At 54.6% G+C, this 20,037-nt stretch overlaps 1 protein-coding gene across 1 annotated transcript in view; it reads left to right on the top strand.

Annotated features, from left to right (window-relative positions):
• The first annotated feature begins 843 nt into the window (after positions 1-843).
• Positions 844-20,037, top strand: part of SPNS3 (spinster homolog 3 (Drosophila)) — a 44,202-nt gene continuing 25,008 nt past the window's right edge. Inside the window, exons 1-8 of the mRNA XM_005869025.2 lie at positions 844-1,063; positions 4,361-4,426; positions 9,120-9,256; positions 9,732-9,883; positions 10,523-10,589; positions 11,281-11,423; positions 12,222-12,374; positions 18,623-18,812. Of these exons, the coding sequence (XP_005869087.2) occupies positions 856-1,063; positions 4,361-4,426; positions 9,120-9,256; positions 9,732-9,883; positions 10,523-10,589; positions 11,281-11,423; positions 12,222-12,374; positions 18,623-18,812 (1,116 nt within the window). The 5' untranslated portion in view covers positions 844-855. The remainder of the gene's footprint in view (positions 1,064-4,360; positions 4,427-9,119; positions 9,257-9,731; positions 9,884-10,522; positions 10,590-11,280; positions 11,424-12,221; positions 12,375-18,622; positions 18,813-20,037) is intronic.

The following is a 20,037-nucleotide window of genomic DNA, read 5'->3' as shown; positions in this document are numbered from 1 at the left end:
TAAGTATGTACGGTGTCAGATGGGTACTAGATTGATTGGGATGATCATTTTGTAAGTTATATAAATGTCTAATCACTGGGTTGTACACCTGAAACGAATATAATATTATATGTTAAGTGTAAATGAAAAATAAAAAAATTGTTTAAAAATATTTCCCCCTAGATTTTTTTTTTTAAATATATTCTATTGATTTTTTACAGAGAGGAAGGGAGAGGGAGAGGGAGAGGAATAGAGAGTTAGAAACATTGATGAGAGAGAAACATCGATCAGCTGCCTCTTGCACACCCCCTACTGGGGATGTGCCCAAAACCCAGGTACATGCCCTTGACCGGAATCGAACCTGGGACCCTTCAGTCCGCAGGCCGACGCTCTATCCGCTGAGCCAAACCAGCCAGGGCCCCCCTAGATTTTTTTATCTATTGATGAGTTTTGCCCACAGGCTCTCCAAGTCCCCAGTTCACATCTCTTGTGTGGGCAGCCAGGTCCTCCCACATCCAGGAGTCTCATCTTATTTCCTGTCCTGTGAAGCTTCTCTTCCTCAGTGCAGCCACTGCAGCCACCACAGCCACAGACTAGATCAACGCCGCAGACTAGATCAACGGGGCCATGGCGTTCAGTCGCCCAGGGCGGGGGGTGGGGGCAGGAGCCCTCTTCCCCTCTAGCAGCCTCTGGGGCAGGGGATGGTGAAATCTCACCATCGAGGCTGTGGTGGGCTCCGCAGGAACCTGTGATAAGATTATCAAGCAGTTAGGGCAGCTGCTTTGAGGTTGGGCGGCTGGGAACCCACAGGAAGTGACTCGGTCCAGAGCTGTATGCCTCCTGGGACAGGAGTTGCAGGCCAGCAAGGTGTGGGGCATGTCTGCGGAGCTCCAGGAGCCGGGGCCAGAGGGGCCTCAGAGGTCCCCGGGGTCAGGCGGGCACTCAGGGGCCTCTGGCTCAGGTCAGTGTCCTCCTCCACCCACGCCTGCCCCCTGGAGCCTGCCCCGCTGGAGAGCGTATGTGGCTGCGGCGGTGCTCTGCTACATCAACCTCCTCAACTACATGAACTGGTTCATCATCGCAGGTGAGGAAGGGGATAGGCATCCCGGGCAGCCCTGCCCATCTACCCACTGGCTGTCCTGCCAGCTTTCTGCTTGTGAAGCGTCATATCCCTGCTGTCTTCACCCCTGGCCATGCCAACCTAGTTTCCCAGTCCAAGCCCCAAATTAAGAGTGTGCACATGGGTGGGTGGGTGAGGACAGCAGGCCTGGGCCTTCAGGCAAAGGCCTGGAGGTTCTGGGTGCAATGGCGGGGTGAGGTTGTGGAGGATGGGGCAGCCTGGCCTGGTCCCTAAGCTAGAAGTAGTTTGTTGGGTATTTGTGGGACAGTAGCTGCGTGCAAACCTTGCACATCTGCCTTCCTTCCTGTAGGCCGTAGGGGTTAACCTCCTCTGTCACTCATTTCCTCATTCATTCATTCATTCATTCATTCAAAATTCAACCTTCTTTTCTCTATCCCTGATTCATTCAAAATTGACTGAGTACCAACTATGGGCAGGACCCTCTGGGTGGGGCTTGGGAACCCAGGGGAGGGGAAGCCAATCTCGTGGTTCCTGAACTCAGGAATGATCATCTCATAGGGCAGAGGGAGAAGAAGCTCATTATCAAGACTCCTGCAAGGTAGAGAGATGCAGCCAGATGAGGGAGGTACCACATAGCCTGGGAGCTCAGAGGTGGCACCTGGAGTGGTTGGGATCCCTGAGACCACATCAGAGAGTGGCTGTGGAATGAATGGGACTCAGGGGTTGCAGAAAGCCCTAGATCCAGGGTCTGTCTTTGATGAACTCAGAGGGTCACAGACACGTGTGCAAGTAGGTCTAATACAGGCAGAGTGGGTGAGCATCAGCTGGGCGGCCCCAGGGCCAATGACTGAGGGTTCTGGTAGAATCCACAGGAGAGGGAGCATTTGTTCGGGCCTTAAAGACTCAGAAAATTGGCGAGGCCGGGAATGGGATGAGGCAAGGGCATTCAGAGAGAGGGGTCAGGGTGAGCCAGGGCACAGGGGGCAAAAGTGCATGCTCTGATCAGGTATGGTGAGGGGGAGAAAGCAGGAAATTGTTCTAAAAGGGGGCTTGGGGCTAGATCATGGACTTTTTCGGCGCCAAAGCCAGGGGCCGGGACTTCCTGCTAAAGCAGTGGGGACCATGGAAAATGTTTGTACATGGGGGGACCACAGTCAGATTTGAGGCCCCGATGGAAGCAAAGTGAAGCAGGGAAGCCAATTCAGGGGCAACTGCAAAGAATGAGGCCAAAGCCTTGGAGGCCTGAGCTGGAGTGTGGGCCCAGGGCAGGAAGAGGGAGGGACGGGCAGGACACAGATGACAGCAGGGCCATCATGGGTGCTGAGCTCTTTGAGCCCCACGGGCCGAGGTCCCTGCTCTCACTGCCACTTGTCCGGATGCCTTTGGCTGGGTCAGGCCCTGAGTTCTGCCTGCCCGAGGCCCTTCCCGGCTGGGACTTCCTCTGCTGTGAGAAGCGAGGCCGAGGCCGTTAGTGGGAAGAAGGAGGCCTGGAGAAGTGAAACCAAGCTGAGTGCGTGGGGGCTGCTGGGGGCAGGCAGGTACCCCAGCCACTAGAGTTCTCTGTGGGAAGCAGCCCTTTGGGAGGCCGGAGTGACCGCTTACGGTAAAAACTGAGGCTGCGCCCAAGCCCCAGAGCACCACGGGGCTGGGAGGGGCCCAGGAGCGGACCAAACCGGGGGTGAATCCTCGTCCCTAAACATGGGAGATGAGTGAGTGTGGTTAGAGAGAATTTTTATTTAGCCATTTACTTTGCTGATCTGCTTGTCTATTTATTCTTTCCAGTGATTCTGTCTTATTCGTGTAATTAAAAATATTGAAAGGGAAGGAAAAGGCATAGAGGTTGGTATGCCTAGATGCTGTGGCAATTGGGCCCGAAGTAAAAGTCTGAACAAAAATCTTACTTCGCTTCTCCGATTCTTTGCTCTTTCCTCACCTGCTGACAGGTCTCGGAGGTGTGGATGGGGGGCTTTCTCCTCCCTCCCCACCCCGGGGGCATTTCTGCAGAGGCCCATTGGGGGGTTTCTGCCCCCTTCTGTGACTCTGGGTGGGAGGGCGGCCTGCCTCCGGCTGGGATTCTAGTCCCAGCTCTCCCGTTTCCAGCTGTGCAAGCATGGCAGGCTGGAGCCTCCGTCTCCTGGACTGTGTTGTGGGACAATGATAGTTCCCCCTTCTTGGCAAAATACTGTAAGTGTCCAGCTCAGGGTCTGGCCCTCATGCATCTCATAATTCAGTGAAAGTAATGATTGCTCTTCATCATGACAGGCCAGAGCCCCACCACTCAGATACTCGGGTGCCTAGAACCCCAACTTCCTAAAATACACCAAAGGGCTGAGGGATTTCAGGGAACAGAGCCTGGTGTCAGGGGGCCTGATTCCTACTCTGCAATAGGCTGAGGGCCCACGGCACCGCCCACGGCCTAGCAAGGCCTTAGAGGGGCTTTGGAGACCTGGTTAGTGCAGAGCAGGAGCCTGCCACCCTCAGGGAGGTGGGGCCAAGGTCGGCTCTATCTCTGAAGCGTTCAGGTGCACGCTCATGTCTGCGTGCTCGCGCCTCTGGAAGAACATGCTTGGGTGTGCGCACGTGCAGGCCACGGCACATATGTCTTTGGATGTAGATGGATGTCTGTGAATATCTGGGGTTTGTACATGGGCGGGGCTGCTATGCGCAATCCCAGGGACTTCCATTACACTGTGGCCCAAGGGGATGGCTGTGCACTGGGCAGCAGCAGGGAGCGGCCAGTCCCTCTGACCGATGTGAATGGCAGCCCTGCACATGTGCGGACGCGTGCATGCCTGTGGTGTGCCTTTATGTGTACATCTCAGTGTGTGTGTGTATGTGTGCCTGGGTGTACGAGGCTGGGCTACCACGTCTGTGAACACAGGCTCCTCTGTGTATGTATGAGTATATTTCTCTGGGCGTTCGTGTTTGTATGTATGTGGACCTGCATGTCTGTGTGTCTGTATGACTATGTGTCTATGCCTGGGAGTGCATGCTGTGTGGGAATGTGTCTGCATAAGTCGGGGTCCTTTGGATGCATGTTTCTGCGTGTGTTTGACATGCACACGTCTCTCTGTGTGTCTGCTCACGTGCGTGCATGTGTGCGTGTGTGTGTGTGTGTGTGTGTGTGTGTGTGTGTGGTTGTATTATGTGTAGGAGAGCGGGGAAAGAACAGTGGGCCTGGGGCATGCCCTGTGCTGTCTTTCAGCTGTGGCCCTTTCCAAATGTGGGGCAGTTGCCTGTAGAGGCCCGTGGGCTACTTCCCATTTCCTGAGCGCTGTCTGTCTGTCCGTCTGTCCGCAGGAGTGCTGCTGGATGTACAGAAGTTTTTCCGGATCAGTGACAGCAGTGCTGGTTTGCTTCAGACGGGTAAGGAGGGAGTCCTGGTCCTGGGCTGAGGCCGGGGCTCAGGCCGGGCTGGGGTTCTCTGGCAGGTCCTGCTCTGTGCCCAGCAATAGCTCAGTCCCCGGCAGAGGAGGGCACTGCAGATGCGGTGGGTGAGAGGGACAGCCCGGTAGCAGGGGAGACTCCTGCTTGAACAGCCAGCCCCTCGGGTCTGAGTGTGGTGCTGCCGAAAGAGCAGGGGCGTGGGGCTGGGAAGGGCTCCCAGGCTCCCGATCGTGGCTGTGGAGGTGGTCACTCACGCTTCATGTTGCTTCAGCTCAGCTGGGTACTGGAGCCTGGCAGGGGTTGAGAACTCCTGACGCCTGCTTTCCTCTTATGGACCTGAAAAATTTGGTCACCAGGACACACAGACAGATAGACAGACAGACAAAGACCCCCACCCCCACACACGGCCTCAGAGAGGGTCTGGGCCCACAGGCGCCTGCAGTCCAGCATCAGGGAGCAGCCACGCGTCCTATTCCAAGGAGGGGGCAGTTGGGGTCATGCGTGCCTGCACATGCACCCCCCAAATGTGTGCACACACTGTCATAACATAGGACACACATGTGTGAATACACCCGGCCAGTAACCAGCACATGCGTGGTTCCTCCTCCTAACAGTCCACCATCTCAGCATTTTAGAACAAGGCTCTCAAACTGGGGTACGGGGAGACATAAAAATTTTCCAGGAGCTGCCGGAGCAGCGCCTTGAGAAAATCAGTTATAGATCCTTAAGCCTGTAGCTGTCTCTCCTACAGTGGACCTGCCTGAGAGCAGCCTCGGGCTCTCTCCTCTCTCCCCTCCAATCACCCACCCTCCACACCTCTCCCCCTTTCCTCAGGGGTGCATGGCTTCGTCTGGGGAGGGGCTGGGAGCAGAGCAGTCAATAGGGTCCCCTGGGGATGTTGTCTCCAGGCCACAGATCCATGGCAAGACGCCAAGCCTCATCTCGCTGTCTCGCTGGTGTGACAGTCTGCTATTTATCTATGATTTAGAATTCAGAAGTGAGAAGGTTGTCTCAGGGATGGGTGTCGGCACATTTATTTCAATAAAAAGTGAAGCCAACATTTTAACGTCTTTCTTACAGACAACCAGTCTGATTTGTCCTGTTGGTTTGGCAAATAGGTCTGGTTTTGTTCATTAGACTCTCGGGCAGGCATTTCTCATAAACTGAATGAACTCGATCTGCAGACTTGAGGATTTGGATGAAAATATAGTTAAAAAATACGATAATGCTGGAAATCACATCCTTTGCAACTATTTACACTTACGATGAACGTGTTTTAAATGTCAGCGAAAAGCAAGTGGAGGGGTGCACAATTCTATAAACTTCTCTAAGAGGCACCAAGCAGAAGCGTGAACAGAGCCCTGCTTCAGACCATGGCTCTCCCAGTTGCTCCTGCCTCAATTCCTTCATAATTGTAGCTAAAGCGAGATCATCTCCGCTCAATGCCCTCAAACTTCTAGATTAAACAGATAATGGTAGTTGAGTCAACATTTCCCTTGTCTGGTTCTTAACATGGTGAATAGGATCATTACTACAAGGCCCCTGATAAGGGAGATGCTGTGGAGGAAACAGTGTGTGTGTGTGTGTGTGTGTATGAAAAAGAGAGAGGGAGGGAGGGAGAAGAAGAGAGAGAGAGAGAGAGAGAGAGAGAGAGAGAGAACGTGCAGATGTGGATATGTGAGCGTGTGTTTGGGAGTGGGTGAAGGGCAGGGTCACCTCTGTAGAAACAGCCCCAAAAGGTGTATGGATGGATGGAGAGGGCAGTGGGACTGGAGGCCTGATGGCCAAGCGTGTCTCCAGTGACCTCAGGTGAGTATTTTTACCTTTCCAATCACCATGCAGTGGCCCAAAGACTCACCCTGCTGTCTGTCCACAGGGCTGCAGCATGAAGGAAACCACTAAGAGAGGGCTTGGTCAAGCTGTAAGAGTCGGGTAGAGGGAAGGGAGGATCAGTGCTCAGACCCCCTGCCTCCCAGTTGGACAGAGAAACTTCTGGAGTTAATTGATTAATAATATTAAAAAGGAACATTGATGTGGCTTTACCCTGTGTCAGGCACTATTCTTTTCTTTTCTTTTTGTTTTGTTTTGTTTTGTTAATCTTCATCTGAGGATTTGAATCTATTGATTTTTAGAGAGAGTGGAAGGGAGAGGGAGAGACAGAGAGAAACATCAATGTGAAAGAGACACATCGATTGGCTGCCTCCTGCATGCACCCCGACCAGGGCCAGGGAACCTGCAACCGAGGTGCATGTCCTTGACATGAATCGAACCTGGGACCCTTCAGTCCACAGGCCAACGCTCTATCTACTGAGCCAAACCGGCTAGGGCCCAGGCACTATTCTAAGTGCTTTATAATATTAACTCATTTAATCTTCAAAACAATCCCACGAGGCAGGTATTATTATTATGCTCATTTTACAAATGCAAACCTGAGGCACAGAGTGGCTATGGAGCTTGCTGAAGGCCACACAGAGCTGGGATTCAAATCCAGGCAGCTGCCTGTAGAGTCCTCTTAACCTGGTGGTCCTTGGTGACTCACTCCCACCTTGTCACAGAAATTATTTGAACTGGGAGATGCCAGAAAGGAAAGAAGGAGTGCCTGCCTTCCCCTGAGGGGCAGGTCTCTCCACCCCAGGGCATCTGCGGGTTTAATTAAGGTGTTTACGTGCTGTGAAGCCTCCCTGCCCCAAATCTCATAAAAGCATTAGATTTAGGGAAATATTTTTATATCCTTTGGGTAAAAAAGATAGGTGTTAACAGGACACAAGACAACTTCCCTAGAGGAAGATTACGAATTTGACTACATCAAAGCTAAGCTCTCCTACATGATGGTGATTGAAACTAAAAATGCAATAAGTAATAACAGGTAACATTTATTAGGCATTTTTTAAAAAATATATTTTATTGATTTTTTACAGAGAGGAAGGGAGAGAGATAGAGAGTTAGAAACATCGATGAGAGAGAAACATCGATCAGCTGCCTCCTACACATCTCCCACTGGGGATGTGCCCGCAACCCAGGTACATGCCCTTGACCGCAATCGAACCCGGGACCCTTGAGTCCGCAGGCCGACGCTCTATCCACTGAGCCAAACCAGTTTTGGCTATTAGGCATTTATATAAAGCCAGTTGCAATAAGTAATAACAGGTAACATTTATTAGGCATTTATATAAAGCCAGCCACTGCCTTTTATGTGCCTTATTTTATTTAATCTTACAAGTACTCTTACTGTCCTTGTGTAGGGGAGAGGGGAACAGGAGAGTTAAGGAATGTGCCCAAGCTCACAGAGCTAGGAAGTGGTGGCATCAGGAGGAGCCCCGGTAGTTTAGTCTCAGATCTTGCATTTTAAATCTTTGACTGGGAGAAATTATTTCCACACAACAAAGAGCCCAGAGGAAAAATGGGCAGCGGATGCTGAGCTTCACTGGGAATAGCACGCAGATTAAAACATCAGCGAGACACCATTTGTTTTTCAACCATTAGATGAACAATAACAAAGTGATTGATCCTATCAGGTGTCACAAGGGTGCTGGCATATGATTCTATGCAAGCGTAAATCGATGCAGCCTTTTTGGAGGCCTATTTTGGCAGTAGCTATTGAAATTATAAATGCCATTGACACCAAAGACCATTCTCGGTGGAGTATTAGGTCAAACCATATTAAATTCTCGTTTTTGTAGGTCAAAACTGGCCTAATTTCTGCAATGGCAGGCGGCTTAACCCAATACTGGAGTGGGAGGGGCTGGAACCTGAGCCGGGAGGAATCTGGACATTCTTTGGACTCAGGAAATGTCAATCATATGTGCTCAATGAATGGAGACCCAGGCAGTGGGCGGGGCCCTCCAAACCCTAAGGCCCTTGGATGGTGGGACTGGGTGGGGAGGGTCCAGACCTTCCCCTCCCACCTGCAGGCTCTCAGAGGCAGTGGTCACGTCCTCCAAGGAGGGTGGAGGTGAGTTATTTAAGGAACAGAACCAGCGAGGGTATCTATTCACGTGGCAGTTTCTCTGCCTTCACAGAATAGCAAACGTATTCATTAATACAGCCGCCAGTTCTTAAGGGTTTACTTTAAATAACGGTATAAACACAACTCACTTGTCAGGGGAATGTTTTACCTACTTAGGAAAACCAACGCAGTTCCAGCCTCCAGGAACCACTGTGCTCATTCTAAACTGTACTCATCTGCTCCAAGAGGGCCCAGGCACATCAGCATCCCTTCTGCCACCCCTCACCCCCAGCAGGCGCAGAACCAGATCAGGCTCACAGAGGGCACGAGTTCTGGCAAAGCTAGGGCACTGGTGGGCACCGAACACTGTCAGCTCCACGCCAGGCTCCGTGTTCACTTCTATCTCACAGCCTTGGAGGAGCTCCCGGGGGTGGGGGGTGCTGGGGTGCTGGTCAGAGAGGTGGAGCTAGTAACCCACGGCCGCACAGTGAGCAAAGAGGGCCGCACAGTGAGCAAAGAGCCCCGCTGGGATTTGAGCCTCTGCGCCGGGTCCAGCCCCTGACTCTGGGCAATGGGTTATGTGCTAGGAGGGGATTGAGGGTTCACCTTCTTCTTTCCTCCTTTGGGCCTTGACCTGCTGCTAAGGTGCCCTTCTGTGGGTCTGCTGGGCCCACCTGCCTGCCCCTTTGTGGGGAGATGCATGCTGCCCTTGCCTGTCTCCTCCAGTCTTCACCGGCTGCCTGCTGCTGTCGGCACCCGTGTTTGGCTACCTGGGCGACCGACACAGCCGCAAAGCCACGCTGAGCTTTGGGATCCTCCTCTGGTCAGGAGCAGGCCTCTCCAGCTCCTTCATCCCCCCCCAGGTAGGTGCTCTCACCCCTGCACAGACCCCAGGGAACGCGCCCCCTTCCTCCCTGACCCAGCCCCATCAGAGCTGGGTGGGGCTGCTTCAGGCTTCCAGGGCCGAGAGAGGAGCCCGTTAGGCTTTCTTAACAGGGGCCTTCCTCTCTTGCACTTCCCGCTGCTGCTGTGGCTTCATTTCTGCCCGCTGTGCGTTTTTTGGTGGTGTAATACCAGCTTACAGTTTGGGGGAACTGGCCTAGTGAGCAAGGGCTCCTTGGGGCTCAGGGCAGGCAGCAGCCGCAGGCGCCAGCAGGGGACACCCGTGTGATTTGGGGAACCTGGGCTGGGAGGATAGCGAGGTGCCTGCAGCTGGATCCCCTCTTCCTCTCCTGGGGGCACGTGTCTCCAAGTGCCCTCGCCCCTCTGACAAACCCTTGAGTCCCTTGCCTGTGGCGATTTCTGGATCGCACCGTGTTCTCGTGCCTGCCCGCCCAGTACTCCTGGCTCTTCTTCCTGTCCCGGGGAGTGGTGGGCATTGGCACCGCCAGCTACTCCACCATCGCACCCACCATCCTGGCCGACCTCTTTGTGAAGGACCAGCGGACCCGGGTACTGGCTATCTTCTACATCTTTATTCCTGTTGGAAGGTTAGTAGCACCCTGGACCCACTTCCTGGGGTGGCAAACTGAGGCCCAACAGAGTCAGAGCAGGGGCCGGGTTGGGGGAAGATCCATCCGACTCTACCCCTTTCTCACCGGGTCACCTTCCCTCTCTGAGCCTCAGCTCCTCATCTGTGAATGGGGACAATACGCTGGTGGGCTGTGGAGAGGTTTAGCGAGAGTAAAGGTGCTCCCGACACGCTAGTGCACTTCCGAAGGGTGAGCAAGAGCAGCTTGGAGGTGGGCCTGCTCAGAGAGGGGTGGCTCTGAGAGGGGAGGCAGAGAAGTGCACCAGGGCTGCAGTGTACCCCACAGCGGGGCAGGACAGAGTGGAACTTACAGTTAGGCCCCAAGCGCTCTGACCCGGGTTTCCTGCTATCGCCTGACTCAGGCAGAGCTGGGCCTCGCGCGAGGGAGGGGGTCCTCGTATAGAGAGACTGGACAGTGGTGCTGGGATGGGCGAGGAGCCAGAGGTCCCTGGTGACCTGACCAAGGGCAGTGGACATCTGGGCCTCACGTGGCTCACTTTTCCCAGTGAAAGGGCCAGAGCTGCAGGGGGCCGGCTCCCTGGGGTGGGAGCGCCCGGGCTCAGGCTGGCGTGGCGCCCTCACGGCCCCTCTTTTGCAGTGGCCTGGGCTATGTGCTGGGGTCAGCTGTGAAGGCGCTGACTGGGAACTGGCGTTGGGCCCTGCGGGTGAGTCCAGCTCCTGTTTCTTCCCTCAGCTTTCCCCCTGGGCCGAGGGGACTTTCCAGCCTCCAGTGGCCTTCGCCCCTTGGCACCGTACCCGGCGTCATGGGGGGTGATCAGTATCAGCAGCTGGGACAGTTGGGCCTCCTATGGAATGTGGGCTGTGGAAGCCATGGCCCTGGGTTCAAGTCCTGGCTGCTCAGGTTGCTAGCTGTGTGACCGGAAGCAAACCACCTCCCTCTTAGGAGCCTCACTTTGCCTATTTGTAAGACGAGGGAGTAGATGCTGCTTAGGAACTCTCGAGATTAAGGAGATGAGATGGAAAGTACTAGGGCAGGGCTGGCGTGGCAGATGGAGGGGGAGGGGCAGTGATGGGGGCAGCAGGACACAATAGCCAGGGCTCCGGTTCTCAGTCATGTCAGGCTCATTGATCCAAAAGAGCAGTGTTTGCACTGGACCCACAGGTATTAAAGCAACCCCAAGGACACCTTGCTGTCATGGGGGGCGGGAGTGCGGGGGGTGATGGGGTGAGAAATGGTTAGGCTCTGTATAACCAGCACCCAGGAACTGAGCCCTTCTCCCACCACCCCCAGGGCACAGAGCACCCAAGAGCCTGGACCACAGAGCTGAGTCACCCTAACATCTCTGGGCCTCAGGGGCATGTGGCACTGAGCTTCCCGGGTCCTCCTGTCCCTAGATCATGCCCTGCCTGGAAGCTGTGGCCTTGATCCTGCTGATCACGCTGGTTCCAGACCCGCCTCGGGGAGCAGCGGAGAAGCAGAGGGAGGTGAGGGACCTGAGGAGCAGCTGGTGTGAGGATGTCAGATACCTGGGGAGAAAGTGAGTGTTCCTGCTCCTTCCTGCTTGTCCCCAGAATCCCTGACTCCCCCTCTCTGCCTCCAGGGAGCCCTCTGTGACTGTCCAAGTTCACAGCCCTTTCTTTCTCCTCTGAGCTCCCACTCACCAACCGAGATGCCCCTCCCTCGCTTGGAGGCCCCCTCCCCCTAGCCACGTGACAGAATATGGGCTGGGAGGGAGAGGGGAGAGGGTAGCATGAGCTCCAGCCTTGGCTCTGCTACTGCTTTAGCCCTAAGTGACCTGAGGCTTGGAGCCTCACTTCCCTCATTTATTCAACGGACTTAATTCTCCAGCCTCCCCTGCTTCTCAGGGCAGCTGGGGGGATGGTGGGAGGTAATCACTTGCCTCTCTGAGCCTCCTGGGAGTGCACCTCGCCTCAATTCCAGGCATGGTCGGGGAGGCAGACAGGAGGCAACTGCACTCCCAGGCCTCATGATTTACCCAAATGTGGGGCACGACCTGGACCCAGCTGTTTGTTACAGAGCCATGAGGCCGAGGGAGGGCGCCCGGAGGAAGGTGGGGGCAGCAGGGGGGCTTCTGGAGAGTGTGGTGTTGGATGTGGGCCTTTCAGGCTGGGGAGAGCTGGTCCCAGGGGAGGGAGGAGGGCAAAGCCTGAGCACAGGCGTGGAGGTGGGACCTGCAGGGGCCTCAGGGGATGCTGGGTAGGAAGCGGAGCCCACCTGAGTGCCCAGATGCTGGGAGAAGGGGAACGAACAGAAGCGGACGCCCCCTGCAGCCCCAGCCCTCTCCCTGCTTCAGCCAGGGTGCTTTCTCTTGCAGCTGGAGTTTTGTGTGGTCGACCCTTGGAGTGACAGCCATGGCCTTTGTGACTGGAGCTGTGGGCTTCTGGGCCCCCAAGTTTCTGTTTGAGGCTCGCGTGGTGCACGGGCTGAAGCCTCCCTGCTTCCAGCAGCCGTGTGACAGCGAGGACAGGTGAGGCCTCTGGGAGCCCTGGGCACCTGGCCCAGGTTAGGGGGCTCTTGGTGGAGAAGTGTCAGGTGGTTCCAAGCCCCCAAACTCTGTCTGGGCACATGGTGCTCGGCGAAGACCCCAGAGCTCGGGAGCCAGCTGGCAGCAGGAGGCTGGTCTGGCTCTGGCTGAGCCCCAGCCACCCTGGGTGTCCTGAGGCGGCTCCCTTGTCCTCCCTGGACCCCAGTCCCTGGCTCCCCACTCTTGGACTGCTGTGGAGGTCCAGAAGGCACTTGGGGTGGGAGTGAGAATGATGGGACTCTTAGGCAAGTTTCCTTTGAAGGGACCCATAGTATGAGGTCATCCCATTTTACAGATGGCAAACCAAGGCACTGGGAGGCCTCCTTACTCACCTGGCTTAGGGATGTCCCATGCATTCATTTGTTCTTTACCTCATCTGGGGCTCTGAGAATCCGGGAGAGCTGCTGGGAGGGTGGGGAGGAGCGGAGAACAAAAGCCCTCAGGGAATGTCCGCCTCGCTCTCTGCCCTCCTCACCCTCTTCTCCAAGGACTCCGTGACTCCTGATTGAGAGAGCACATATCGGTCCTCTCCTACTTGCTTTCTCCACCTCCTTGACACCCTTAATCCTAGTTTCTCCTCCTTCTAATGGATGCTTTTCAGTCCCTCCTTCTCTCTGCCCCTGCCCCATGGGCCCTTCAGAGTCCTGAGGGCTCTGAGCTCTTCCCGGAGCTCTGTGCTCCCTGAGGCTTTAGTGACACCAGTTCTCTGCTGGCCCCCTCTCTTGCCTCTTCCTCACTCCCAGATGGCCAGAGGGAGAGCTCCCTGTCATTGCCAGACTGGCCCATGCCCTCTCACTTGTTGGTGCCTTTGCTCAAGCTATGCCCTCTGCCCATAGCTCCCCTCCCTTCTCTCATTGTTACTTCTTAGGCTTTCACTTTACTTCAGGCCCTAAGCTATGCATTCTACATGAAAAACCATCTGAGGTTTTATAATAATTAACCCTATTATTCCTGTATGACAAATGAGGCGTTGGAAGATCGGGGAGGGTAAGTGACTTGTCTGAGGTCACACCACTAACAGGTAACAGAGCCAGAATTCAAACCCATCTGACTCCAAAGCTGGTGCTCTTAAGCTCCACATCCTGTTGCCTCTGGAGACTGCCTGTTACTGTTAATTGACCTGAACGTCTCTCCACTTAGCTGGGAGCAGCTTCCTGGCACTCACCCCGTGGGTGCTCAGGGAAAGCACCCGTGAGTGAATCAATGGATGCATCCAACCAGGCTGCCATGTTTGTCTTGGAGCTTGTTATCTCCCCGGAGGCAAAGACTGAGTCCTCACAGCCCCCAACAGCTTCAAAAAGTGGGGAAAAGCAGTACTCGGTTCCACCTCAAGCATTAACTGGCTGTGCATTCCCTGGGCAGCTTACTTCCCCTTTTCTCAGCTTCTGCCTCTTCTGTCTCAGCCCCGTCATAGGACCTGTGTGAGAAACTGACATGGAAGTTTCTGTTAGTGTCCTGGGGCTGGTGTAACAAATTACTGCAAACTTGGTAGCTTAAAGAAACAGACATTTATGTTCTCCTAGTTCTGGAGGTCAGCAGTCCAACATGGTTTCACGGGGCTAAGATCAAGTTCAGCGGGGCCACAATCCCTCCGGAGGCGCTGTGGGAGAAACCGTTCTTGTCTCTTCCAACTCCTGGTGGCTGTCGGCATTCCTTGGTCTGTGGCTGCATCACTCCAGGTTCCACATCTGCAGACACATGGCTTCTCCTCTTCTGTCTCCAATCTCCCTCTGCTTCCTTCTTATAAGGACACGTGTGGTTGCACTTAGGGTCCACTAACTAATGGAGGATAATCTCTCCTCAAGATCCTTCGTGCAATCACATCTTGTCATGTGAGGTAACATTCACAGGTTCCAGAAAATAGGATGTGGACATCTTTGGGGGCCATTATACAGTCTATACAGCCTATCACAGAGTGGGTAGAAGGTCCTGGTGCTGAATTTCTTATACAGCCTATCACAGAGTGGGTAGAAGGTCCTGGTGTTGAAGTTCTGCACAGACTCCATCTATTAATATGCCCTCTGTGATTAGGATAAGCCTTAGGGCGAGGGTGGGTGAGGGCAGAAAGCTGCAGGACACAGGACTCTAGCTCGGCCAGAGGGAAAACTTCCAACACTCAGAGCTGGCCAGATGGAAGGGGCTGCATGGGGGTAGTGAGCTTCCCACCCCTGGGGGTATGTAAGTAGAAGCTGGACAGCTGCTTGCCAGGACCATTGTGCAGAGAATCAGCATAGAACTTGCAGGCCTTTAAGGACCCCCCCCCCCACTCTTGGCTCTGAGAGCCTGATTCTGGGAAGGCCTTATAGAGGGTCTTGGTGGCTGGATATGTCCTCTGGCTACACCCTCTGCTTAGGGGTCTCCCCTGTCTACACAGCCTGTCTGAATAGTCAACCCTAAGACCAATCAATCTTGGTCTCAAAAATCTGCCAACGCAGGCTCAGACTAGGACTCAGAGGCAGATCGCATTTATCCGGATTCAGGGTCACTTGACTGGGCTGAGCCGGAGCCTTGCACAGCGTGGAAGGGTGGGAGGGTTCAGTGAGCACCTTTAAGCTGCCTAAGGACCCACGTGCTTCGGTCGGCAGAGGGCCAGGAAGCCCTGGCTGTGTGGAGGTCAGCAGGGGCTGTGTGACCTGAGGCAGGTGCCTGCCCACTCTGGGCTCTATACTTCCTTCTGTAAACCGAGGGGGTGGGGCAGAGGAACAGACCCACCAGTCCTCAGCCTGTGGAATGGCATTTTACAGAAGTTGTTTAGAGGAGAGGAGTTTCTTGTGACACTCAATTTGTCAGTAACCATAGTCTTGCATCTCTCATGTTCTTTCATCTTGTGGGAGCCATCACGAAGGTAATGAGCCACAAGCCAGGCTGACGGCTGCCAGCACAGCAGTGATGGCGGGAGCCTCTCCTGCCTCCTCAGCAGCACTAAGGATGTCCAACTGAAGCTTAGGGCCTGCTCCCCGCTGGCAAGTAGACATCCCCTGAGGGCTCCTGGGCTTCCAGAGGGATGTCTGACTGCCAGCTTAGGCCCCATCCCCTGGGGAGCAGGCCTAAGCCAGCAGGTGGACATCCCCTGAGGGGTCCCAGACTGCGAGAGGGCATAGGCTGGGCTGAGGGACCCCCGAGTGCACAAATTTTTGTGCATCGGGCCTCTAGTCTATTAATATGCCCTCTGTGGTTAGGATAAGCCTTAGGGTGAGGGTGGGTGAGGTCAGAAAGCTGCAGGACACAGGACTCTAGCTCAGCCAGAGGGAAAACTTCCAACACTCAGAGCTGGCCAGGTGGAAAGGCTGCATGGGGGTAGTGAGCGTCCCACCCCTGGAGGTATGTTAGTAGAAGCTGGACAGCTGCTTGTCAGGACCATTGTGCAGAGAATCAGCATAGAACTTGCAGGCCTTTAAGGACCCCCCCCCCCACTCTTGGCTCTGAGAGCCTGATTCTGGGAAGGCCTTATAGAGGGGCTTGGTGTGTCCTCTAGCCACACCCTCTGCTTAGGGGTCTCCCCTGTCTACACAGCCTGTCTGAATAGTCAACCCTAAGACCAATCAATCTTGGTCTCAAAAATCTGCCAACGCAGGCTCAGACTAGGACTCAGAGGCAGATCGCATTTATCCGGATTCAGGGTCACTTGACTGGGCTGAGCCGGAGCCTTGCACAGCGTGGAAGGGTGGGAGGGTTCTGTGAGCACCTTTAAGCTGCCTAAGGACCCACGTGCTTCGGTCGGCAGAGGGCCAGGAAGCCCTGGCTGTGTGGAGGTCAGCAGGGGCTGTGTGACCTGAGGCAGGTGCCTGCCCACTCTGGGCTCTATACTTCCTTCTGTAAACCGAGGGGGTGGGGCAGAGGAACAGACCCACCAGTCCTCAGCCTGTGGAATGGCATTTTACAGAAGTTGTTTAGAGGAGAGGAGTTTCTTGTGACACTCAATTTGTCAGTAACCATAGTCTTGCATCTCTCATGTTCTTTCATCTTGTGGGAGCCATCACGAAGGTAATGGCAGGGCAGCGGGACATTCCATGAACTTCTGGAAATGTCTGGGTCTGGCCAGGTAGAGAAGTTGGGTGGGGGGTAATGCTACTCAAGGCCAAGAGAAGAGTGTGGGCCAAGGCAGGGAAGCTAGAAAGCTTAGGGCGAGTTTAGAGAATTCCCAGTCATTTGTGTAGAGGGAGGGAGAGAGAAGAGAGGGGAGGTCACACAGGTGTGTGGGGGCCAGTCCTGCAGTACTGCGAGAGCTTGCCCCGAGGACAACAGGGAGCCACTTGGGGGCTGGAAAGGTCCTGGTTACATTTGTGTTTTCTAGAATTCACGTTGGTCAGTCTCGGTATCCCTTTGAGCTCCTTTATTTTTAGGAAGCCCTGGCTGTGTGGAGGTCAGCAGGGGCTGTGCGACCTCAGGCAGGTGCCTGCCCACTCTGGGCTCTATACTTTCTTCTATAAACCGAGGGGGTGGGGCAGAGGAACAGACCCCTCAGTCCGCAGCCTGTGGAATGGACATTTTACAGAAGTTGTTTAGAGGAGAGGAGGTTCTTGCGACACTCAATTTGTCAGTAACCATAGTCTTGCATCTCTCATGTTCTTTCATCTTGTGGGAGCCATCACGAAGGTAATGGCAGGGCAGCGGGACATTCCATGAACTTCTGGAAATGTCTGGGTCTGGCCAGGTAGAGAAGTTGGGTGGGGGGTAATGCTACTCAAGGCCAAGAGAAGAGTGTGGGCCAAGGCAGGGAAGCTAGAAAGCTTAGGGCGAGTTTAGAGAATTCCCAGTCATTTGTGTAGAGGGAGGGAGAGAGAAGAGAGGGGAGGTCACACAGGTGTGCGGGGGCCAGTCCTGCAGTACTGGCCGAGAGCTTGCCCCGAGGACAACAGGGAGCCACTTGGGGGCTGGAAAGGTCCTGGCTACATTTGTGTTTTCAAGAATTCATGTTGGTCAGTCTTGGTATCCCTTTGAGCTTCTTTAATAGGAGGCTTGGGAGAGCAGGATGGACTAGAAGATGAAGATGTATGTTCAAATCCTGCCTCTGTCATTTATTAGCTGGGTAATCTTGACCTTAACCTTTTTCAGTCTAACTTTCCTCATCTGTCCACCTGGGAATTCTGGGAAGGTTCAATGAGCTCATCTGCTCAGCATATATCTCTTGTGGTCCAGGCTCTATGCTCCCATCACAGTCAAGAAAGCAAACCAAACCTGGTCTCTGTTCTCCTGGAATTCACAGGTGATACCTTGATGACAGAGACACAGAAGTGCGATGGTAACCGAAGGGAGTAAAGGAATCAGCCAAGGGCCAGGGGAAGGCATTTCCAAAGAGGAGATAATTGTGATGGGTCTTGAAGGATGAGTAAGAGTTCAGTAGGTGCAAAAACGAGTGAAGTGTGTCCAGATGGAGGAATAAAAGGATGAAGTGGGAACGATAACAAGTTCCCACTTCTGGAGGCAGAGGAGGATGGAGCTGGAGGCTGGGGTTGAGGTCAGCCAGGGTCAGATCATGAAGGGCCATGTGTGCCAGGAGTTGGCACCAAGTCTGGTGATGTTTGAGAGCTGGTGGAGAACTTTAGGCTGGGGGTGGGCAGGGCGACAGTCAGATCTGTGTTCCTGAAAGCACCCTCCAGGGACCTGTATGGAAATTGATTTGGGGGCACAGGTTTCCACAGGAGGGAGGTACAAGAGGGGCCAAGTGCGTGAAGTAGGCCCCGGCGTAGGCGGGAAAGGTAGTGAAGTTAGGAGGGGGCTACTTGAGAGGTGCTCAAGGACAGAGTGGAAGGTGGGATTCAAGGAGGGAGGGTGTGCAGAATGTCTAGACCAGGGCTGAGGATCATAGGAACTCAGGAGATAAATGTTCACTTGCCTCCATTCCATTGGGGGTAGAAGGTGAGGAGGTTGGGGCAAGATTGGCACCAGAGAATTGAGAATTCTGAGTGGGATAGTTTTGGGTGGTGAGAGGATGGAGAAGGTTACTGGGGTTGAGGAAGCCTGGGAACTGGGGTGCTGGGCAGATCACCTCATGGCCAGTGGCATCCCCAGAATGAGGCAGGAAAGGTGGAGTACCTGGGTTCCTGCTTAGGTTCCCAAGGACCTGAGAGCGCTGTGAGGAGGGAGGGAAAGGGGCCCACGGCCACATTTCTTTTGGGTTCCAGATCATGCACAGCGGCAGGTGGCTGCACCCACCCACTGACCAATCCCTTCCTGTGCTTTCCCATCAGCCTGATTTTTGGGGCACTGACCATTGTGACTGGCATCATTGGGGTCGTCCTGGGAGCAGAGGCTTCAAGGAGGTACAAGAAAGTCAACCCGCGGGCTGAGCCCCTCATCTGTGCCTCCAGCCTGTTCGCTGCCGCCGTCTGCCTCTACCTGGCTCTCATCCTGGCCCCGACCACTCTCCTGGCCTCCTATGTAAGTGAGGGCCCCATCGGAGGCGGGGTGAGATGGGGTGCGATGGGAACTCCTGCCTGATAAAGGTTCACACTGTGCCAGGTCTTTACGTGCATCAGGTGTATCAGTTCTTCCGGGTGGAACTTGTTATTCCCATTTTACAGATGAGTAAACTGACGCTTACCAAGAGTTACCCAGCTAGGAAGGGGGAAGAACTGGGATTTGAGCCTAAGCCTTTCAGACTCGAAAGTGTGTTCTCTGAGCTCCTGGCTAATGCTTTGATTGGAGATAACGAGACTCCCTTGCTCCTAGGATGTGAAGAAATAGTGTGATTCCTTCCAGGTTACAGAGGAGGACAGTCAGGCCCAGCTTGGCCATAGACAGTGCAGACCCTGCTTTATAGGTGACCCTTGTGATACTATCGCGTTTCCAGATCCATGACCCACACGTGCGCCTCACACGCTATACCAGTGACAGGTGCTCACGCCTCCCAGCCTTGGCCATGTCCGCGCCGCCGCCAGGGGCACCATTCTCTTCTGTGCACCTGGAGATCCTTCTCCTTCTGCAAGACCCAAATCAAAGGCCACCTCCTACTCTCTGTCTGCTCTCAGTTCACTTCCCACTTGGGCTCAGTGCATGTGTGGGTCCCATCAGGCACCGCGGCGCACGGGTGGGGCTGTAGCCACATACACACGTATGTGTGTGCAGCGGTGTCCCTGCCCCCAAAGCGCCAGCCCTGACGGACCCACCTGGTGGGAAGGGCGCCGACTCTGGGAACATGGCTGCAGCCTCGCCCCGGCTGACAGGCTTGAGCGCCTCCCGGTCCCTGGTCCCAAGGCTGTGAGACCCACCCCATGGACACGGAGGCCCCTGCACGTGTGTGCGGGGTTCACTGAGCAGACTGGACTCAAAAGAAAAATAAAAAAAGAGAAAAGGAAAACAAAGACAGCAAATCAGTAACAGCTTTCCTGTTCTCCTGCCAGCAGTTTGGAGATCTCACTGCCACCAGATCTCACAGCTTTTCCAGTCACACTCATGGGCTAAAAAGCTAGTCCCGTTTAAATCAAAACTTGGGTTCTACTTCCCAATAAAGCTTCTATCCAGGCCCCGATGGCATTGGGGGAAGGAGGGGAGCTCCAGGCAGCTCTGCTCTCTTGTCCTATCTCTGTCCCTTGTCCCCAACACCGCCCCTTCCCCAGGGTCCTGACCCCTCCAGGGCTGGGCAGGTGGGGGGTGGGGTGGAGGG

The sequence above is a fragment of the Myotis brandtii genome, unplaced genomic scaffold, assembly GCF_000412655.1.
Source record: "Myotis brandtii unplaced genomic scaffold, ASM41265v1 scaffold284, whole genome shotgun sequence".
NCBI lineage: Eukaryota > Metazoa > Chordata > Mammalia > Chiroptera > Vespertilionidae > Myotis > Myotis brandtii.
The sequence above is the reverse complement of the archived record's forward strand: the minus strand, read 5'-3'. Positions and strand labels throughout refer to the sequence as shown.